This window comes from Lissotriton vulgaris, chromosome 6, assembly GCF_964263255.1.
Source record: "Lissotriton vulgaris chromosome 6, aLisVul1.2, whole genome shotgun sequence".
NCBI classification, from domain to species: Eukaryota; Metazoa; Chordata; class Amphibia; order Caudata; family Salamandridae; genus Lissotriton; species Lissotriton vulgaris.
The window spans coordinates 328,292,302-328,311,562 of record NC_141694.1 but is presented as its reverse complement, the minus strand read 5'-3'; the positions used below and the strand labels follow the sequence as shown (position 1 = coordinate 328,311,562).

Genomic DNA, 19,261 nt, shown 5'->3' with positions numbered 1-19,261 from the left:
AAAAGACTCACATATAGCTGAAAAAACAGCCCACACACAGATCTATGAGAGCAGCCCTAAGCGAAAAGTCAGATTACACTCTATGCCTGCCCAACCCTGGGACTAAACGTTTGACCTGAAACTATATTCTTTGATACTGGACTTTGTTATTTTATTTGAATAAGCATTACAGAAGGTAAAGAATAGGCATTTGGTGATTGGTAGACTATAATATTTTACCTGGTTAAGATTAAGGTAAACTCTTTGATTGGGATTGTAGAGAGGGCTGAGACAAGCCTGTGTCTTACCATATCAGTGAGACCAGAGGAACTGATGGAAAAATGGTCTGCTCTCCGCTAACCGCCAGTCTGAGAGTGGTGGTGGGTAACAAGATTTAGTTATTTACATAGACAGATGCAGCATCCGTATGTTTGAAAAGTGTTAAAGATAGAGTCTTCTGCAGGTTATACTCTGAAATACTATTGTTCTTTGGCAGCGCTGCTACACTTTTTTGTTTTTCTTGTTTTTCATGTTTATCTATGCCTCCTGACCTGTTCTACTTCTTGGTTGGTATACAATGAAGTTTAGGGTTTGATCATGACCTTATGTCTAGTCCTTTGACACTATTTTTATAGGGGTTGTTGCAAATGCTTTCAACGGGTATCTCTTAGGTCTATGCCTAATAATCCCCTTTAAGATACCGAAGATCTAATGAGGTTCTGCACATATTCTTCTACAGCTGCTATCATGCATTACGCGCATCGGCTGTGTTCTGTGTGAAGCCAGCTGCTAGGTGTTTTCACACCATTTTCTAAGTAGGGAACAAGCCTTAAAAGCCCTGATGAAAGTATGCTTGCCTGTTCTGTTCTGAAACTTGCCTGCTTGAAAGCCCTCAGCCATCCAAGCAGTTCAGAAAGAGTTCAGGATTCCTAGAAGTCCCACCTATACATCAAAATTGATCAAAGAAGGGCTGCCTCTAGAAGAATGGTGACTCTGCCTGATAAACACAGCTCCTCAATGCACCACTTTTTCTGCACAAGGATTCATCACCTTGTTGACCTTCTCATTGGATAAACTGAAAAATGTCTGAGTGGCCCATTGTGAAATCCTGTGGATACAATTAAAGTAATATGTCTGTAAAATAACCCCACTCTTGCTAGACATCAACATCATTAGTGCAGCTGTGGAAATGTGTTTGCACTGTAAACTCCATCTCTTTGAGCTATGCCTTACGTGCACATCCACATCACTCGGCCATAAAAGATGGCTTAAAAGGCTAATTTTCAGCTGCAGACTGAGTACCAGTGTCCTGTATTAAGTGGAACAAAAGTACATTGACTTTTGAAGGTGTCTTTTTGTTCCTGTGACTGAAATGGTTGGTAAAACAAGACTAACAGAGTAGGTAAACTAACAAACACGCCTCTTTGCAGGGACACCCTCACTGAACATACCTTTAATGTGTTAAGGTTATAATTCTCAATCATTCTAATAAAGCAAAATCTGTAAGACAATTATTTTACACACCATAATCACATTCCAAAATGGTATTATGAGCACATAGTTTAAATTAGTTTACAATACAAATAACCTATTAAGCAGGAGTTCATGAAAAATACAGAACATAATTAGATGACTGAAAGCCTTACCCTTTGGACAAATTCCTCCATGGGCACTTCCCTTGGGAGAACCAACGTAAGCTAACCCAAGTGTTCCCATGTCAAAATCTTGATATGTAAACAGGTGTGCAAGACACACAGTTGCTGCTTTTTCTGATATATCAGCACTGAATTGCTAAAATCAAAAACAAAAAAATATAAGAATTCAAAATAGTATTGTAAACTAACCTTCTATGGGATATTACAATCAAGTTTATCTCACAGCATCAAATATGGCTAGAACAGAAACATAGTTGCCACAGTTTTAAAACCTAAAAGCATGACATGCTACACAACTGAACAGCACTTATGCAGGAGTTTAGGTTGAAAATCATCAGTTCAATTTTGATTACTGACTAATCTTCAACATGGAAAACAGATGTCACGACATTGACATCACACTTACTGATAACAGAATACAATAAATGTTTGCTGTAATAACAAAATTACCATTTTAGTTCTAAGTTGTTTTGCATGCAGACCACATCAGTTTATTCTTTGAAAAGGCATTGGTATTTTTGGATTCCGACAACCGGCCTTACAATAAAAGAAAGCAGGACTCTCAGTTATTTTGACCTGTTTAAAATATTTTAATAAGCAAAGGATTGGAGGCATAATGCTTAGTGCATATATCTTTCAACTTTTCTGTAATGATGTGGCAGCGGGTACAGTGCAGTAAGACTGTTGAAGTGCCTGCTACTTTCTAAATGAGTACAATGTGTGTAAATCTGACCTTATCTATTCGTATAGCTACAAGCTAAGAATATTTAGAGTAAAATATATGGAATTCTAGTAAAAAAATACACAATGCGCATAATTACTTTAATAATGCTACTATTGTAAGTGGTACACAAACAAAAAAACTAAAACCACCTTTCATTAGCAGAATGATCAAAGGAAGAGTTCACATGTCAACTACAGGACTTTGGGAGAAAGAATAATGTTCTGTATGACAGACAATTGAGGTTCAGACCCGGAAGTGGAATAGAAACAGTTATCAGAGTTAGTAGGGGAGAATTACTTACCTGACTTGATTCTGGTACCCAAGAAATCCTAATGATAACCTATTTATCAGTGGCCTCTGACAGACACAAAATCCTTCTAGTATATCTAGAAAATTGACCAGAGAACACTAGAACAACTCATCAATTGTGCTGGGCATTTCTCTCTAACTAAAATCTACAAATCCATATGGGTGTCTGTACTCCTTCAATTAAGAATATACATTGGGGGTTACCAAGGGACTCACTTTAGTATATTCCGCTCTTTAACATCTGCATGAGACTCCTAGTGCACATTACCTCCTTTCTACAACACTCATTTCCAAATGAAGGCAGATGACAACAGCTCAAACAAACTAATCCACTTCACAGAATGCCAAAAATACATGCACTGGATGGAGACGCACTGCCATAATTGAACAGTCTGAAAGTTGAAATACAACAGCAGACACTCTAGGTGAAGATAATCCATTGTGTGCCAAAACGTGCTAGGACTCCCCTAATCAAAGCCCATTCAGTAAAAAAAAATCTTAGTACTGGTTTGACAATTACCTCTCCTTTGTAAGCGAATCGCAACAGTTGATAAAAATACCAACCACCAGATCACGTTACTAAGAGAGACATTTCTCCTCCAATTGAAAGACAGCATGGAACATAGCAGAGGTTTGCTGTCAAAACTAGACTAATGAAATATACTCTGGGCTGGAGCACCCACAAATGAGCAAATGAGTTCTAAATGCTGCAGAGAGTGCAGACTAAAGCAGCAATACTTTGTCCAGATCTAAACAAATGATCACACATTACCCGACTACTCTAGATCATTGCATGTTAGTAGCACACAGAACCAAGTTCAAACACCTGTGCTTAGTGGGTATAAGTAGAAACTACCTGCAAGAAATAACACGGCATAACTCCCAGTTAATACCTAGTTCAAGTAGTGCAAACTTGACTGTACAATCCATGTGTAAACTAAAAACTCAAGGAGGCAGACCGATCTTGTTCATCTGGTGCCCGGGTGAAATTTAAACGTATTGTTTTTTTTAATTGCTTAGTTGTAGTTACTCAGAGCAGCACGTTTCCCATCTCATGTTAACTTTGCGTACTGGGTATGCCAATCTATAAGGCAAAATGTGAAGCGTCTTGGCACCGAGGTGAGGTTTTCAGATTTTAGCTTGTTCACAACCCTCTTCAATGATCCCACCACTGAGCCTGCCTGAGTCTTAGCTAGAATTCAGACATGCAACTGATTCTGGAAACTCCGGTAATGGGGTAGATATGTGTTTTCTGCCTCGCATGGGCAGCTCGTCTCCACTGCAGATGTTGCGGATCCTCTTGCTGTTTTTCTCTGTAACCCATGGATTCTTTTTGTATAAGAACACCTCCATTTTCAAACAAAATATTGAAGACAAAGTTTTCATTAACATCTAGAATCACTGGATCCTATTCACAAAAGGGAATTTGGTCATAAATGTATGTTTACAACTAAATTTCCCTTACTTACACCTATCAGGAATTGACAAAGGGATTCCTAACAGATGAAAGTCAACTTTGTATGCGCAAAGATCTCTGTCACATGTATGGAATTCTGCACACCCACTCACTTCAGAGTTGGGAATTGGGAGTTCTCCTTTCCACCATCGAACGGGTAGGATATTTTCTCCAACCGAGAGCCAGTATAAATTCTATTCTAGGGTAGAAAAGGGACCGGATCACCACCAGATTTGCTGAGACTGTCAAGGAAAGGGTTTCCTTATACTTTACCAAAGGGAGTTCTCTGCTCAGATCTCCCTATAGTAAAGTATAGGAGAACGTAAAAACATTTGCTGAACTTGAAAACAATTTAAAAAAAATTGATTTCATATTATTGTTAATTAATTATTTTATATATAAATATTATATATTTATTTTCAATGCATACCAAAATATAAAATACTACAGCACAGTATTAGATACATATTTTAAATTTATTTTATTTGAATACATTAAATTAACTTTTTTTATTTAAAATGTTAAAAACCTTACAAAAGTAAAATATATATGTTTTATTATATATTAATTTTTTACAAGTGATGTGCAAAATTTAATACAAATTATTGAATTATATTTTAATAAAAATGTTTGTTACATTACTTTTTGACTGCTAAAACGTTATTAATATAGGTTAAAAGAAAATAAAACCTATGTTTTACTTTCAGATATAGTTGTGATAATTACTTATATTTTTAAGTATTTTAAATGATTTAATTTCACATTGTTTGTTATGGATTTTCCCTTTAAGTCACTGCTTCCATTACTTTCTATGGGAAGGTGTTGCAGTACCAGTAGTTGGCAATGTGTGATGCTAAACTTGCTCCAACTCTAAGCTGGAGTACATTCAATACTGTTTTGTGTATTGTTTGACAGCAGTAACTTAGAATAGCAGTTTGTGAATAGGAACAGGCTTAATCTTTTCTGGTTGGGTGAAAGTATTTCCGTAAGCCCCTCCCAGGGATTCCACTTACCCTCACCTTACTCTTCCCTAAACCCTACTCATGTTGTATTAAGTTTGTCTCATTTTTCAACCACTCCCCCTGATTCCTCCCACATTTACTGCTAAATGTAGGATGGACAAGGGGGAGTTAGGCTTTTGTTATAGAAAATATAGAGGTGGAGTCTTACACTCATAGTTGTGACAATCATTTTGACATACTTTAGTAGTAGTAATAATAATAATAATAATAATAATAATAAATGATCTTTATTCGGTTTTTACAGTTTGAAAAAGCCATAAAAGATAACATGATATTAAAAACATTCACTTAAAAAGCAATTACATTTAAATTTTTAAAATATTACGAAGAGTGAAAAAAAAAAAAAAAGGTAGTGAATTACGGTTTTACAAATTATTTCTATGTCTCATGATACATTTTAAAAAGTTTAGTACATGGTATACCGTACATTCAGAGTCCAAAAGTTGGAGTGATAACATCGCTGGGCGACACTGCCTATGACCCAATTTTTTTAATAAAGGGATAAGCCATGTCTTTCGATGTGGGTGATAGAACTTACAGAAAAGTACTGTATGGATGGTGGACTGGTGAGAATGATCGTCACAGGGGCACAGGACCATTTGGGTGCTCCAATTGTTCTTATCAGGGAAGGTCACCAGTCTGAAAAATAGGTTCAATCTGAACCTTGTTAGGAGCATCTTTTCGTAAGTGGAAATCTCCAGTGTGAGATATGGCTGGATTTTCAAGGTCTGCTGAATCATAATTGCATGCATGGCAGATTTTTTTGTGGCCATCGTTACTAGTCTCAGGGAGTCCAGGTGGCTCAGTGCTGTTTGTTTTAGATCTTTTTTAGAGATTTCCCTCATTAGTTCTGGGTTGTTATAGTATTTCTCGATCCCTAGATCATAGAGGAATTTTCTAATATATGTGAGCCAGGGTATTTTTTTTGCGTTGTCCAACTCCATGATATCTCGAAGAATATTTTTGGTCAGGTTATTTTCTTCGGATAACCAGACTCTTCTCCAAAGCATTAGAGGTTGGATTTTAATCAGGTCTTCGATGAAGGGGATACCCAGTTCAATGTGCGAGGCATAGATGGAAGTGCCTCGTGGTGTTGATAGGAGGAATCGCATAAAGATGTTTTCCTCTTTTTGAATGGGGCTGGTGTTAATATGCCCCCAGATTCCAGCACCGTATAATGCAATGTATTGGCACTTTGCAGCGTATATTTGAAGCAGTTCGACTTGGGGTTTTTTCCCTAGTCTGTTTGAAAATTTCACTAGTGCCATGATCGCTCTTTTAAAAAGATGTCTCCTGGCCTCTACTGCCGGTTTCCAACTTAGAGCATCATCTATCATGATGCCCAAATAGGGGTATTGTGGGGTTCTTTCGATTCTTTGTTCTTTCAGAAAGATGGTCTTTGCATGTTTTTTTGCGCCACCTGCCACCATAACAAAGGTTTTTTTTACATTTATGTGCAGGTCCAAAGCAGCCATGAAATCTGCATATTTGGTTAGTAGTTTCTGTAGTTCAATTGGGGTTCGGGCTAAGATGACGGCGTCATCCGCGTAGAGCAGGGCGGGGATCAGGCGCTCTTTTGCTTTTGGAAGGTCTCTTCCCCCCTTCAGCATACACTCTTCGAGACCGTTGGTGTATAATGAAAATAGAAAGGGGGCGAGGACGCAGCCCTGCCTCACTCCCCGCTCTACCCCGAACGGTGCCGTCAGTTCTCCTCTTGTCCCAAACCTCACTCTCGCTGTGGCCCCGCTATAGAGTTCTCTTAGGTAGTCCAAAAGAGGGGGGTCTACCCCCATCTTGCTCAACAGCGAGCAAAGCTTGGAATGTGAGACACAGTCAAATGCGGATGACAAGTCCACGTATGTCATGAAAATTGTCCCTGTTTTTGCGAGGGTATACTTAGATGTAAGCAAGGAGAGATTCAATACTTGGTCAATAGTTCCAAATCCCTCCCTGAAGCCGAACTGTAGGTCAGAGAGAATGTTTTCGTCCGCTACCCACTGTTGCACTTTGCCAAGGAGGACTCTGCCGACCACTTTACCTAAGTCGAGAAGGGAGATTGGGCGATAGCACTTGACGTCTTGCCTGTCCCCCTTCTTGAAAATGGGGACCATTATTGATGAAGACCATGAGTCCAACAATCCGAGTTCCATTGTTGCCATGCAAACTCTCGTGATTATTGGGGTCCAGAGGTCGGGAAGGAATTTGAATAAATCGACGGGGACCCCATCGGGACCGGGAGCTTTTCCAGGCCTACTTAGGGATAAAGCTTTTTCGAAATCTTGTAAGTCGACTTCCAGAGAGATAGGGAAGGTGACTGGATTGCATGCAGACTGATACGAATCACAGTTAGATGTGGATTGAAAGATTTTCGAAAAATGACTCGTCCATGTGGTCTCGTCAATGGCCACGTCTATTTTTGGTCCACTGGGATCAGTTAATGAGGGGGATTTGACTATTTTCCAGAAAGCCTGAGAGTCCTTCGCGAGTGCACTCTCATGTAGTGCTTTCCAAAGGGATGTTTTTAGTTCTTTTTTCCTCGTCCTTCTGGCAATAGTATATTCTCTTCTGAGGCCTTGGACCTTTGTTGGATCTCTATTAGTTTCACCGAGGGCTTTCCTCAAGTTGGTTTGTGCTTTCGTGCAATCTCGGTTAAACCAGCCTGTGGTCTTTAACTTATTTTGGTTATGGGATCTGGTTAACAGGTTTTTGACATATTCTATGATGGTATTAAAATTTTCCAAGATTTGATTCGCCTCCGCTTGGGGATCAAGACAGATCAAAATGTTTTTATAGGCGAGAGTAACAAGTCTCTTCGTAAGAATGTTAGGGTCCACTTTATTCCATTTAATTGTGAAGCCGTTGGTCTTGTGCAACTCGAGCCTATTCTGTGATAAAGTGTTGGCTATAGTTACCATCAGAGGATTCGAGTGATGTAATTGGAGACTGAGGCTAAGGGCAGAGTGGTCACTGAGGCAGTTTTCCAGGATTTTAAATGTTCCGATTAGCGGTTTTAGGGATTCTGTAATTAATATATAGTCCACGGTGGTCTCATGGCCCCTTCCTCTATATGATGGCTCAAGTTTGTTGGTAGTTTGTTGAACAGGGTTCAGAATAAGGAGATCCAAGTCTGATAGTATTTTGTTCATAGCAGACCCCACTCCTGAGTGGGTGAAGTGAGTTAAAGGGATATCTGACTCGTCTACTATTCCACAGACATCGATGTTTGGGCAGGGATGCAGATTGAAGTCACCACCCCAAATTACATAGGAAGTGTCCGCTTTCTGTTTATAGTGGGTATGTTCTGTTAGCTTGTCTTGAATTTGGTCAAGAATGATCAGAAATTTATCGGGGTCCAAGTTGTTATATGTGTTTACTATTGATAAGCGAGTTTTTTTCCCTACTGAAAGCGTAAGGATCTGAAAGTTCGAGAAGAGGTCTGTCTTGATGATCTTTATATCTACAATTGTGTTGGCCATGTAGATTACCAGACCCCCCTTAGGTCTACCTGAGATGCTGGGAAGGGCAGGGGAAGTAAAAGTTCTGTATCCCACTAGATGGAGGGCAACTGTTGCCCATGTTTCTTGAATGGAAATGATTTGATAATCGTTCAAGAAAGCTGCTGCCGAGCCGTCCTCAATCTTGTTACGTAGTCCCGCAACGTTCCAGAAAATCATGGAAAGCTGGGTGGGTTCAGGCTGCTGGGCGACGTTATGATTGTGTGGTATAGATTGGGTAGGCACTAGGATTGGGTGTGAAAGTGCTATTGTGGTTGATGGGAGCTCCGGTGATTTGGGTGTTTGTCAATCGACCATTTCCAGGCCACTGAACCTGTTCGCGGTTGGGAAGCCTAGCCAGTGTTGCCCATTGCTGGTGCCTTCATATTTGGGACCGAAAGGTTGGTAAGGTGGTCTCTCCCATTGCTCCCAGTTTCCAAATCTATTTTGAGGGCCCACGATCTGCCATGGGACTTCTCTCTGCTGAAAGTTCGGGTTAGATGGATACCGAGAGTTAGTAGGTTCGGTCAGTCGCATTACAGGATTGGGGGCGGCAGGTTCAAGCTCCCATGGTTGCGGGATTGGCTTCCTCCACATGTTGTCAAAATTACGTTGGTAGTTGTTGTTATTGAACCTTTTCGGGTAGAAATAAGACAGGGGTCTTGTGACAATCCCCCCGGAGGAGTTGTTACGTTCCCAAGAGCAAATATAGTCGGCTATGTTGGGATCCTCAAACGTGATGACTATACAGTCTCCTCGGATTGTTTTTTTCCTGTAGCCTACCCACGAGGTCCTGGATACTGAGGCGATTTTACTTTTCCAAGGTGGCGGGACGGGACGATTAGTATTCAACCAAAACTGGACCTTGTTCTTTAGTGACCAGTTTGGTTCAGTCCCTTCACCTATAAGTTCGGGGACCCCCGTCATAACTACCACATATGGGGTGGCCTCAGGTGGTAAATTAAAAGTGGGCGCTTGTTCGCTTGTCGGTCTCGAGGCATTTTTTGTTTGAGGTGGTTTAGGATTTGTTGGTGTGGGTGTTTTGAGTGCAGGTGTTTTGGGAGCAGGAATTTTTGTGGAAGTAGGGTTTGCAGTGGATGATGGTTGTGAACTAACTTGAGAAGGGATGACGAGAGGCATGGAGGTCGAGTTCTTGGGAATAGTAGGGTTTGTCGGAAGGATCAATGTGGTTTGTTTTTTTGACTGTGGGGGAGGTACGGTAGCAGTTTTCTTTGGAACAGTGTGTGTGTGTTCTGGGTTTACAGTGGGCTTGGTTTGAGGTTGTAGGGATGTGAATTTTAAGGAGCCACTGATTTTTATTAGCTGCCTCTCTATATTACTAAGTCTAGTTTCTAGAGGGCGTATGTGGGAGTTTAAAAGAAACGCTATCTCTGTAATTAATTTTGCTGTTTCTCGTTGTCTTCCTATATTTTCTGAAGTTAGTGAGTCTGGCATTGAAAAATCACGGGGATCACGCGGAACATGATGAATTGTTACCACGTTGTTAGTTGAGGGGACAGAGTAATTGGTTGCAACTAAGACATTTGTGTCAGTAGGCAGTATTGGATGCTTGGGTGTTATGGTTTTTGTAGTATGGTCCGATGTGTTTTTAGTGTTCCGTTTTTTTACAGCCCCCTCCCGCTTGCCTCTCATTTGTCTGGTTTCTTCGGGTGTGGGGTCTGGAAAAATATCGGGGGTGTTCTCAAGATCGGTTTCTGAGAGGGATACGGATATTTGTGATGCTGACAGATCGACGTTGTTGGGTAGACTAAGTCTGTTTGTCGTCACCGCCGTTTGCATTGTGGCTGAGTTTACTTCCGGGGTTTTTGCTGTTGCAAGTAATCCCATTGATGAGCGACGCGCAATTGCCAGTTCTGTAGAAACTCTGCCCTCGATTAAGCTTATGCTCTGATCTATGAAAGTATTCGCTTTGGCCAGGAAGTCATCCATTGGACCTAGTAATTGATCACCTATGCCATTCTTTTTGGATTTCTTTTTCTGCCTAGTGGATCTCGTGTTCATTTTACAAATGTTGTACACCTGGGGACGGTGATAGGTTGACCAAATGTTGAGGGAATCAGGTTGTTTGTTTGTAGATACCTGTATTGAAGGGGCCGAGAAGTAGGATGTTAGGGTGGTGGGCCGGACCGGACTCTTCCGTACTCTAACGGCCTCAAACGGCCCTGTCTTTGCCCAGTCTTAGCCCGGGCTGCGTCCCGCGCTGCGGGAGTGAGTTGGTGTTAAGTAAGTGACTGTTTGCGCGGGGGACGGGCCAGCAGGGAGAGCGGACCGGAAGCTCTTCCGTGGTCTCGCAGGGACTTCTGGGAATTGAAGTCCCTGCACACTCGCAGCCCCGCTGGTGCCTCACGCCCCTTACCGCCTTTCCGCTGAGGTCGTCTCTTGAGCACGCACAAGGTTGCTGGGACGGGGGCCCACCAGCGAGGCGGCACCCGCGAAGCGGGTGCGGCGAGTCGTTTGCTGGGAGCCTCACACGCCGATGCCTCAAGTGCGCTGTGCGGTCGATAGCCTCTTTACTAGTAGGTAGGTGTCCCACTGGACAGGAGTTGCCGGTACACTTTTAAAGTCTTTAGATGGGCGGGGGACGGGCCAGCAGGGAGAGCGGACCGGAAGCTCTTCCGTGGTCTCGCAGGGACTTCTGGGAATTGAAGTCCCTGCACACTCGCAGCCCCGCTGGTGCCTCACGTCCCTTACCGCCTTTCCGCTGAGGTCGTCTCTTGAGCACGCACAAGGTTGCTGGGACGGGGGCCCACCAGCAAGGCGGCACCCGCGAAGCGGGTGCGGCGAGTCGTTTGCTGGGAGCCTCACACGCCGATGCCTCAAGTGCGCTGTGCGGTCGATAGCCTCTTTACTAGTAGGTAGGTGTCCCACTGGACAGGAGTTGCCGGTACACTTTTAAAGTCTTTAGATGGGCGGGGGACGGGCCAGCAGGGAGAGCGGACCGGAAGCTCTTCCGTGGTCTCGCAGGGACTTCTGGGAATTGAAGTCCCTGCACACTCGCAGCCCCGCTGGTGCCTCACGCCCCTTACCGCCTTTCCGCTGAGGTCGTCTCTTGAGCACGCACAAGGTTGCTGGGACGGGGGCCCACCAGCGAGGCGGCACCCGCGAGGCGGCACCCGCGAAGCGGGTGCGGCGAGTCGTTTGCTGGGAGCCTCACACGCCGATGCCTCAAGTGCGCTGTGCGGTCGATAGCCTCTTTACTAGTAGGTAGGTGTCCCACTGGACAGGAGTTGCCGGTACACTTTTAAAGTCTTTAGATGGGCGGGGGACGGGCCAGCAGGGAGAGCGGACCGGAAGCTCTTCCGTGGTCTCGCAGGGACTTCTGGGAATTGAAGTCCCTGCACACTCGCAGCCCCGCTGGTGCCTCACGCCCCTTACCGCCTTTCCGCTGAGGTCGTCTCTTGAGCACGCACAAGGTTGCTGGGACGGGGGCCCACCAGCGAGGCGGCACCCGCGAAGCGGGTGCGGCGAGTCGTTTGCTGGGAGCCTCACACGCCGATGCCTCAAGTGCGCTGTGCGGTCGATAGCCTCTTTACTAGTAGGTAGGTGTCCCACTGGACAGGAGTTGCCGGTACACTTTTAAAGTCTTTAGATGGGCGGGGGACGGGCCAGCAGGGAGAGCGGACCGGAAGCTCTTCCGTGGTCTCGCAGGGACTTCTGGGAATTGAAGTCCCTGCACACTCGCAGCCCCGCTGGTGCCTCACGCCCCTTACCGCCTTTCCGCTGAGGTCGTCTCTTGAGCACGCACAAGGTTGCTGGGACGGGGGCCCACCAGCGAGGCGGCACCCGCGAAGCGGGTGCGGCGAGTCGTTTGCTGGGAGCCTCACACGCCGATGCCTCAAGTGCGCTGTGCGGTCGATAGCCTCTTTACTAGTAGGCAGGTGTTTTAAGTATTTTAAATGATTTAATTTCACATTGTTTGTTATGGATTTTCCCTTTAAGTCACTGCATCCATTACTTTCTATGGGAAGGTGTTGCAGTACCAGTAGTTGGCAATGTGTGATGCTAAACTTGCTCCAACTCTAAGCTGGAGTACATTCAATACTGTTTTGTGTATTGTTTGACAGCAGTAACTTAGAATAGCAGTTTGTGAATAGGAACAGGCTTAATCTTTTCTGGTTGGGTGAAAGTATTTCCGTAAGCCCCTCCCATGTTGTATTAAGTTTGTCTCATTTTTCAACCACTCCCCCTGATTCCTCCCACATTTACTGCTAAATGTAGGATGGACAAGGGGGAGTTAGGCTTTTGTTATAGAAAATATAGAGGAGGAGTCTTACACTCATAGTTGTGACAATCATTTTGACATACTTTAGTAGTACTACTGTAGTATTATTAATCATACTACAAAATGCAGTTTGTGAATGGGTCCCAAAGACTTCCCTTTCCGCATCCCACAAGAAATCCGGAACAAGACAATCTACTTTTCTCCAGGATGCTAATGACTATTGCTAAAGTGAAAACGAGGGCAATAGGGGACATCCTTTCTTGGTACCCCTGTTAATAGGAAAGGGTTGAGAGCAGATATAATTTACTTTACCCTACATCCATTATTTGTTATACAGAATGTGCATGTAAGCGATAAATCTAGGGCCGAAGATACTTTTCTTAAGGTTTTGCTAAATTAACTCCTATCTCACTAAATTAAGCACCTTTTAGAAATTGGTTAACACTAATGCACTGAACTAAGTAGAATCTTACGCTTCAGGCAGGGTATTTGTACCAGTCTTAAACAATGCCAGATGCCTCTGCTAGACATAAATCGTGCCTGGCCAGAATGCACTGAAGAGGTAAGCACCTGTGTCAACTTGTTCGCTAGGATTTCTGGCAAGATTCTGGTTTTTACTATTATCAGGGATATGGGTCTGCACAAATAACACCTTTAAGGTGCTTGCCCCGGGTTTCAAATTTACTGAAATAGTCGCACCTCGAGATCCTTGGGAGCATACTGTAAAGAATTAATCTCTTTGTACATATTCATAAGCTGGGGACTTAGGAGGACACCGTGTTTTTTCAAAAACTTCACTGGGAGTCAACTAGGTTCTGGCATTTTGCCAGACGCACAAGTTACTACTTGTGTAACGATATATCTGTAAGAGACATTAGTTAGTGATAGATTCCTTACCTTAGAATATCCCCAGGCGTCAGACTGGATCCGGAAATTTTTGCGTAGCAATACCCCTGCGCGCTGGTAGGCGTCGTCTGCGGCTCCGCGTCCGTCGTCGGCGTCGTGAGCGCCGGGATGACGTCATCGGAGTATATAGACGGCGCCCATGCGCGCTGACGTCAGTTCTGATAACACAGCTTTTCCGCGCCAGATACGCAGAGCCATGATAGAACTAACACTGGTGCCATTGAAACTAGGGCCCTGAAAGGGGATGACCTTAACCCTAAATATCGGTTCGCAGAACGGGGAGGATGGGAGGGCGGTAAGGAATCTATCACTAACTAATGTCTCTTACAGATATATCGTTACACAAGTAGTAACTTGTGCATCTGAAAGAGACACGTTAGTGATAGATTCCTTACCTTAGAATAGATACCCCAGCAATACCAACCCCGGTGGTGGGTCTGCGAACCAATATCACACCAGAAAGTCCTGGAGGACGGAACGGCCAAAGAAGCCATCCCTCCGGACTTGACTGTCCAGGCAGTAGTGTCTTGCGAACGTGTGCAGCGAGGCCCACGTGGCTGCCTGACAGATGTCCTGCAGGGGGACACCGCGGCCCAGGGCAGTTGTCGTTGCCGTGGCCCGAGTGGAGTGAGCCCGCAATCCAGCCGGGGGCTCCTTCCTCGCCATGGAGTAGCATGCTTGGATGCACAAGATGATCCACCTGGAGATGGTCCTCTTGTGTACAGCCTTTCCCTTCTTCGCGCCCACGTAACCAACGAAGAGTTGGTCATCCACCCGGAATTGGCGAGTGCGGTCCAGGTAGTAGGAGAGCGCACGTTTTGGATCCAGACGGTGGAGCCTCTCTTCCTCTTTCGAGGGATGCGGAGGCGGAAAGAAGGTGGGCAAGGTGATGGACTGCCCGATGTGGAAGGCCGTGACAACCTTGGGCAGAAAGGAAGGTCGTGTACGCAACACCACCTTATCAGGATGAACAGACAGGAAAGGCGGAGAAGAAGAAAGAGCCTAGAGCTCACTCACCCTCCTGGCAGAGGTGATGGCAACCAGGAAGGCCGTCTTCAGCGTAAGGAGGCGAAGAGGACAGTTATGAAGTGGCTCAAAGGGAGCACACATCAGATAGGTGAGAACAAGGTTCAAGTCCCACTGGGGCATCACGAAGGGAACAGGAGGGAACATGTGTGTGATGCCCTTCAGAAATCTACTCACTATAGGGGACTTGAACAAAGAAGGCTGATCTGGTAGCCTCAAGAAGGCTGAAAGAGCAGAGAGGTACCCTTTAAGAGTGCCCAGAGCAGAGCCCTGCTGGGCAAGGGAGAGAAGAAAGAGCAGCACTTCCGAAAGGGGTGCAGAGAGAGGATCCACAGCCTTTGCTGCGCACCATGCCACAAATCTATTCCACCGGCAGGCGTATACCGACTTTGTGGAGGGACGCCTGGCTGCCAGAATGATGTCACAGACTTCGGGAGGCAAGTCAAATGGCCTCAACTGCCGCCGCTCAATCTCCAAGCTTGTAGGTGGAGACTGGACAGGTTCGGGTGCAGGACCGTCCCCTGCTGCTGCGACAGAAGGTCCTCCCGAAGAGGCAGACGAATCGGGGGATCGACTGACATGCTGAGTAGCTCGGGATACCAGTATCTTCGAGCCCAGTCCGGAGCCACAAGGATAACTTGGGCCCGGTCGCGCTTGATCTTCTTCAGCACTCCGGGCAGAAGTGGTATAGGCGGAAAGGCGTACAACAGGCCGCAGCTCCACTCGCGACGAAAAGCGTCTCCGAGCGAGTGCCGCCTTGGAAACTCCAACGCGCAGAACTGCTGACATTGCGCGTTCTCTTCTGTGGCGAATAGATCTAACCAAGGCTCTCCCCACTGTCGAAAGAGACCTTGCGCCACGTCCGAGTTCAGACGCCATTCGTGATCCATCATGCACCGGCGGCTGAGTTCGTCCGCCCTGGCATTCAGAGAACCTGCCAGGTGTTGAACCACCAGAGTCACGCCCTGATGTTCCAGCCACTGCCAGAGGCGCAGAGCCTCCTGGCAAAGGGTCCACGACCCCACACCGCCCTGTTTGTTGCAGTACCACATGGCGGTGGTGTTGTCGGTGAACACTTGCACCACGCTCCCCCTGACAGAGGGGAGGAATGCCTTCAGTGCAAGACGAATCGCCCGCAGCTCCAGAAGGTTGATGTGGAGCCGGGACTCCGCCGGAGACCAGAGGCCTCTGATCTCCGCCTCTCCCATGTGGCCTCCCCAGCCCTGGAGGGACGCGTCCGTCACAACTACGTGCTCCGGCTGGGGTAGAGAGAGGGGTCTGCCACTGACCCAGTCGCGGTCCGTGAGCCACCACTGCAGTTGTCTCGCAGTGCCCTCCGAGATCAGGACATGATCGGACAGGTTGCCCCGATGCTGGGCCCACTGAAACTTCAGGTCCCACTGCAGAGCCCGCATCCGCCACCTGGCGTGACGCACCAGAAGGATGCAGGAGGCCATCAGTCCCAGAAGCCGCAGCGTCAACCTGACCGAGACCCGGGATAACGGCCCGAAGATAGGAATCAGAGCCTGAATATCCCGAACCCGCTGCTCGGGTGGGTAAACCCGAAACTGCGCCGAGTCGAGAACCGCTCCGATGAAAAGGAGCTTCTGAGAGGGACACAGGTGTGACTTCGGCACATTGACGGAGAACCCCAGCAAGTGCAGGAGGTCGGCCGTAGTCTGGAGGTGGTTGACGACTGTCTGGGGCGAGCCCGCCTTCAACAACCAGTCGTCGAGGTAGGGGAAGACTGACACCCCTTGCCTGCGCAGATGGGCTGCGACCACCGCCATCACCTTCGTGAACACCCGTGGGGCGCTGGTAAGGCCGAAGGGGAGCACGGTAAACTGAAAGTGCTCGTGGCCTACCGTGAACCGCAGGTAACGCCGGTGGGCCGGCAGGACGGGGATGTGGAAATAGGCGTCCTGCAAGTCCAACGCTACCATCCAGTCTCCTGGGTCCAGGGCAGCCAGGACCTGAGCCAAAGTGAGCATCTTGAACTTCTCCGTACGGAGGAAGCCGTTGACGTTCCGCAGATCCAAGATAGGGCGTAGGCCCCCTTTGCCCTTCTTGGGTACCAGAAAGTAGTGGGAGTAACAGCCACGTCCTACTTCTGGCCCAGGAACGCGCTCGATGGCCCTCTTGGCCAAGAGGGCCGAAACTTCCTCTTGCAGAAGTCGCAAGTGATCCCCCGACACACGGTGGCATTGAGGTGGCATGGATGGAGGGGAAGACTCGAAGGGGAGGGAGAAACCCCTTCGGACAATTTGCAGCACCCACCTGTCCGAAGTGACTGTATGCCAGTGGGAGAGGTGATGGCGAACCCTGCCTCCCACAGGCGTCACATGGGCCTGAAAACTCGGACTAGGAAGGTTTTGAGGCGGGGGCTGCTGAGGGAGGTGTGGACTGGCCTCGCCGCTGGCCCCGACCACCGCCACGGCGGTTCCCACGGCCGCCACCGCGTTGCTGAACATTCTGCGGCGCGTGGCTGACGGTCCGTGGTGGGGCGCCCCTTCCGTGGCCACGAAAGGAGCGAAAGGCACCCGATTGCTGGCGTGGGGCCGCAAGGCCCAAGGACTTGGCCGTGGCCCTGGAGTCCTTAAAACGTTCCAGCGCATGGTCTGCCTTGTCGCCGAAGAGGCGACGGCCATCAAACGGCATGTCCAGGAGAGTGGCCTGGACATCGGCCGAGAAATTGGCGGACCTCAACCAGGCGTGGCGTCGAACCGCCACCGTCGTTGCCATTGCCCTGCCCAGTGAGTCCGTGGTATCCAGCCCACACCGGATGGAAAAGCGTGCCGCATCTCGGCCGTCCGCAAGGGTTTGGCTGAGTTTAGCCCTGACCTCCTCAGAGCATTGTGGCAGCACCTCCGCAACCGTGTCCCACAGAGTGTGGGTGTAGCGGCCCAAGAGACAGTTGGTGTTCACTGACCGGAGCCCTAGGCTCACAGACGAGAAGACCTTCTTCCCGAACTGCTCAAATCTCTTGGATTCCCTGTCGGGCGGGGCCGACGGGAATGCGGACTGGGAGTTGGAGGCCTGGATGACCAGGCTCTCGGGGGTGGGGTGGGTGGACAAAAAGCAAGGGTCGCCCGGTGCCGGGCGGTAGCGTCTGGCCACGTTCCTATCCACAGGGGGACCTGTGGCGGGCTTGGACCAAGTGCCCAGCAGAACGTCACACAAGGCCTCATTGAACGGCAGAAGGGGCTCCGCGGAGCCGGACTGCTGTTTGAGTACCTCAGTGAGGAGATTAGTCCTCACGGCCGCGACGGGGAGCTCAAGGTGTAGGGCCTTAGCTGCCTTCGTCAACACTACACTGTAAGCAGAACCCGCCTCCGAAGCCACAGTCGGGGGCGACGTAAATCCAGTGTCTGGCGATGTGTCAATACCACTGGCCTCCCCAAGCTCATATGTCCAGTCCTGATGAGACTGGCAATCACGTGCCAGAGGGTCCTCGGACCCCTCCCACTGCTCCTCGTCACCCAGCTCCTGGAGACCAGGATCAACAGCCAGGGCCTCCTCGTGGAGATAGAATTCTCCGACGGCCGACGGAATCGGCGCCCAGCGGCGCCCCTCCGACGCCTGAGGCGGACCGTAGGAAGCATTGGGGTCGGCAACCACTACGGCTGCCGGGGACGACACCTGAAGGGACGGCGCCGGTGAGGTCGTAAGGTCGACCGGCGAGGTCCCGGATCCGGAGCCGGATCCAGCGAGGTCGCGCGGCGCCGGGTCCGAAGTCGCCAGCGGCGCCGGGGCCGAAGCACCCGACGTCGTCGGGGCCGAAGCGCCCGACCCGGAAGGACCTCCAGACGGAGCCGATCGGCCCGAAGGCGCCACGGGAACCGACTGAGGAGGGAGGGCCCTCATGGCCATGAGGTACCTCTCGACCTCCTCCTGCGACGCGCCGTGCCCAGGGACCCGAAGGTGTGGGGCAGGCGGCGACGCTTGCGACTCCCGCAAAGCCGCGTGGGCGGTGTCGCCCGAATCCCCGGTCGCATCGAGCGAGCGACGGGGCGGGTCGGAGGACCGATGGTGTCGCTCCGACCTCTCATGCCTCTTACCTGAGGACTTGGATCCAGACGATCGGTGACCACTCCCGGAGCGTCGATGACTCCGACCTCGCGACCTGTCCCTCGACCTCCCGTGGGACCGGGACCGGGACCTGGAGCGGCGCGGGGCCGACTGCCTCAGCTCGAGACGCTTGCGGGACCGCTCCCGCCTAGCCTTCGACGTCAGGGCCCGGCAGTCGTCACAGGTTCGATCGACGTGGTCGAGGCCTAAGCACTTCAGGCACCGGCGATGGGGGTCCGTGACCGACATGAGTCGGCCGCACTTCGAGCAAGGCTTGAACCCGGGCATCCCTGGCACCGATAGTCGAGAATCGACTAAGTAGAGGATCAAAAAGATCAAAAAGTTTTCAGTCAAAAAGTGACTGGGGGTAGAGCTTCTT

General features: G+C 48.3%; 1 protein-coding gene across 1 annotated transcript in view; it reads right to left on the bottom strand.

Moving 5' to 3' along the window:
• Nucleotides 1-19,261, bottom strand: part of ADAM17 (ADAM metallopeptidase domain 17) — a 648,967-nt gene that overhangs the window by 279,565 nt on the left and 350,141 nt on the right. The window contains exon 9 of the mRNA XM_086926360.1: nucleotides 1,626-1,770. Coding sequence (XP_086782486.1) covers nucleotides 1,626-1,770 — 145 coding nt within the window. The remainder of the gene's footprint in view (nucleotides 1-1,625; nucleotides 1,771-19,261) is intronic.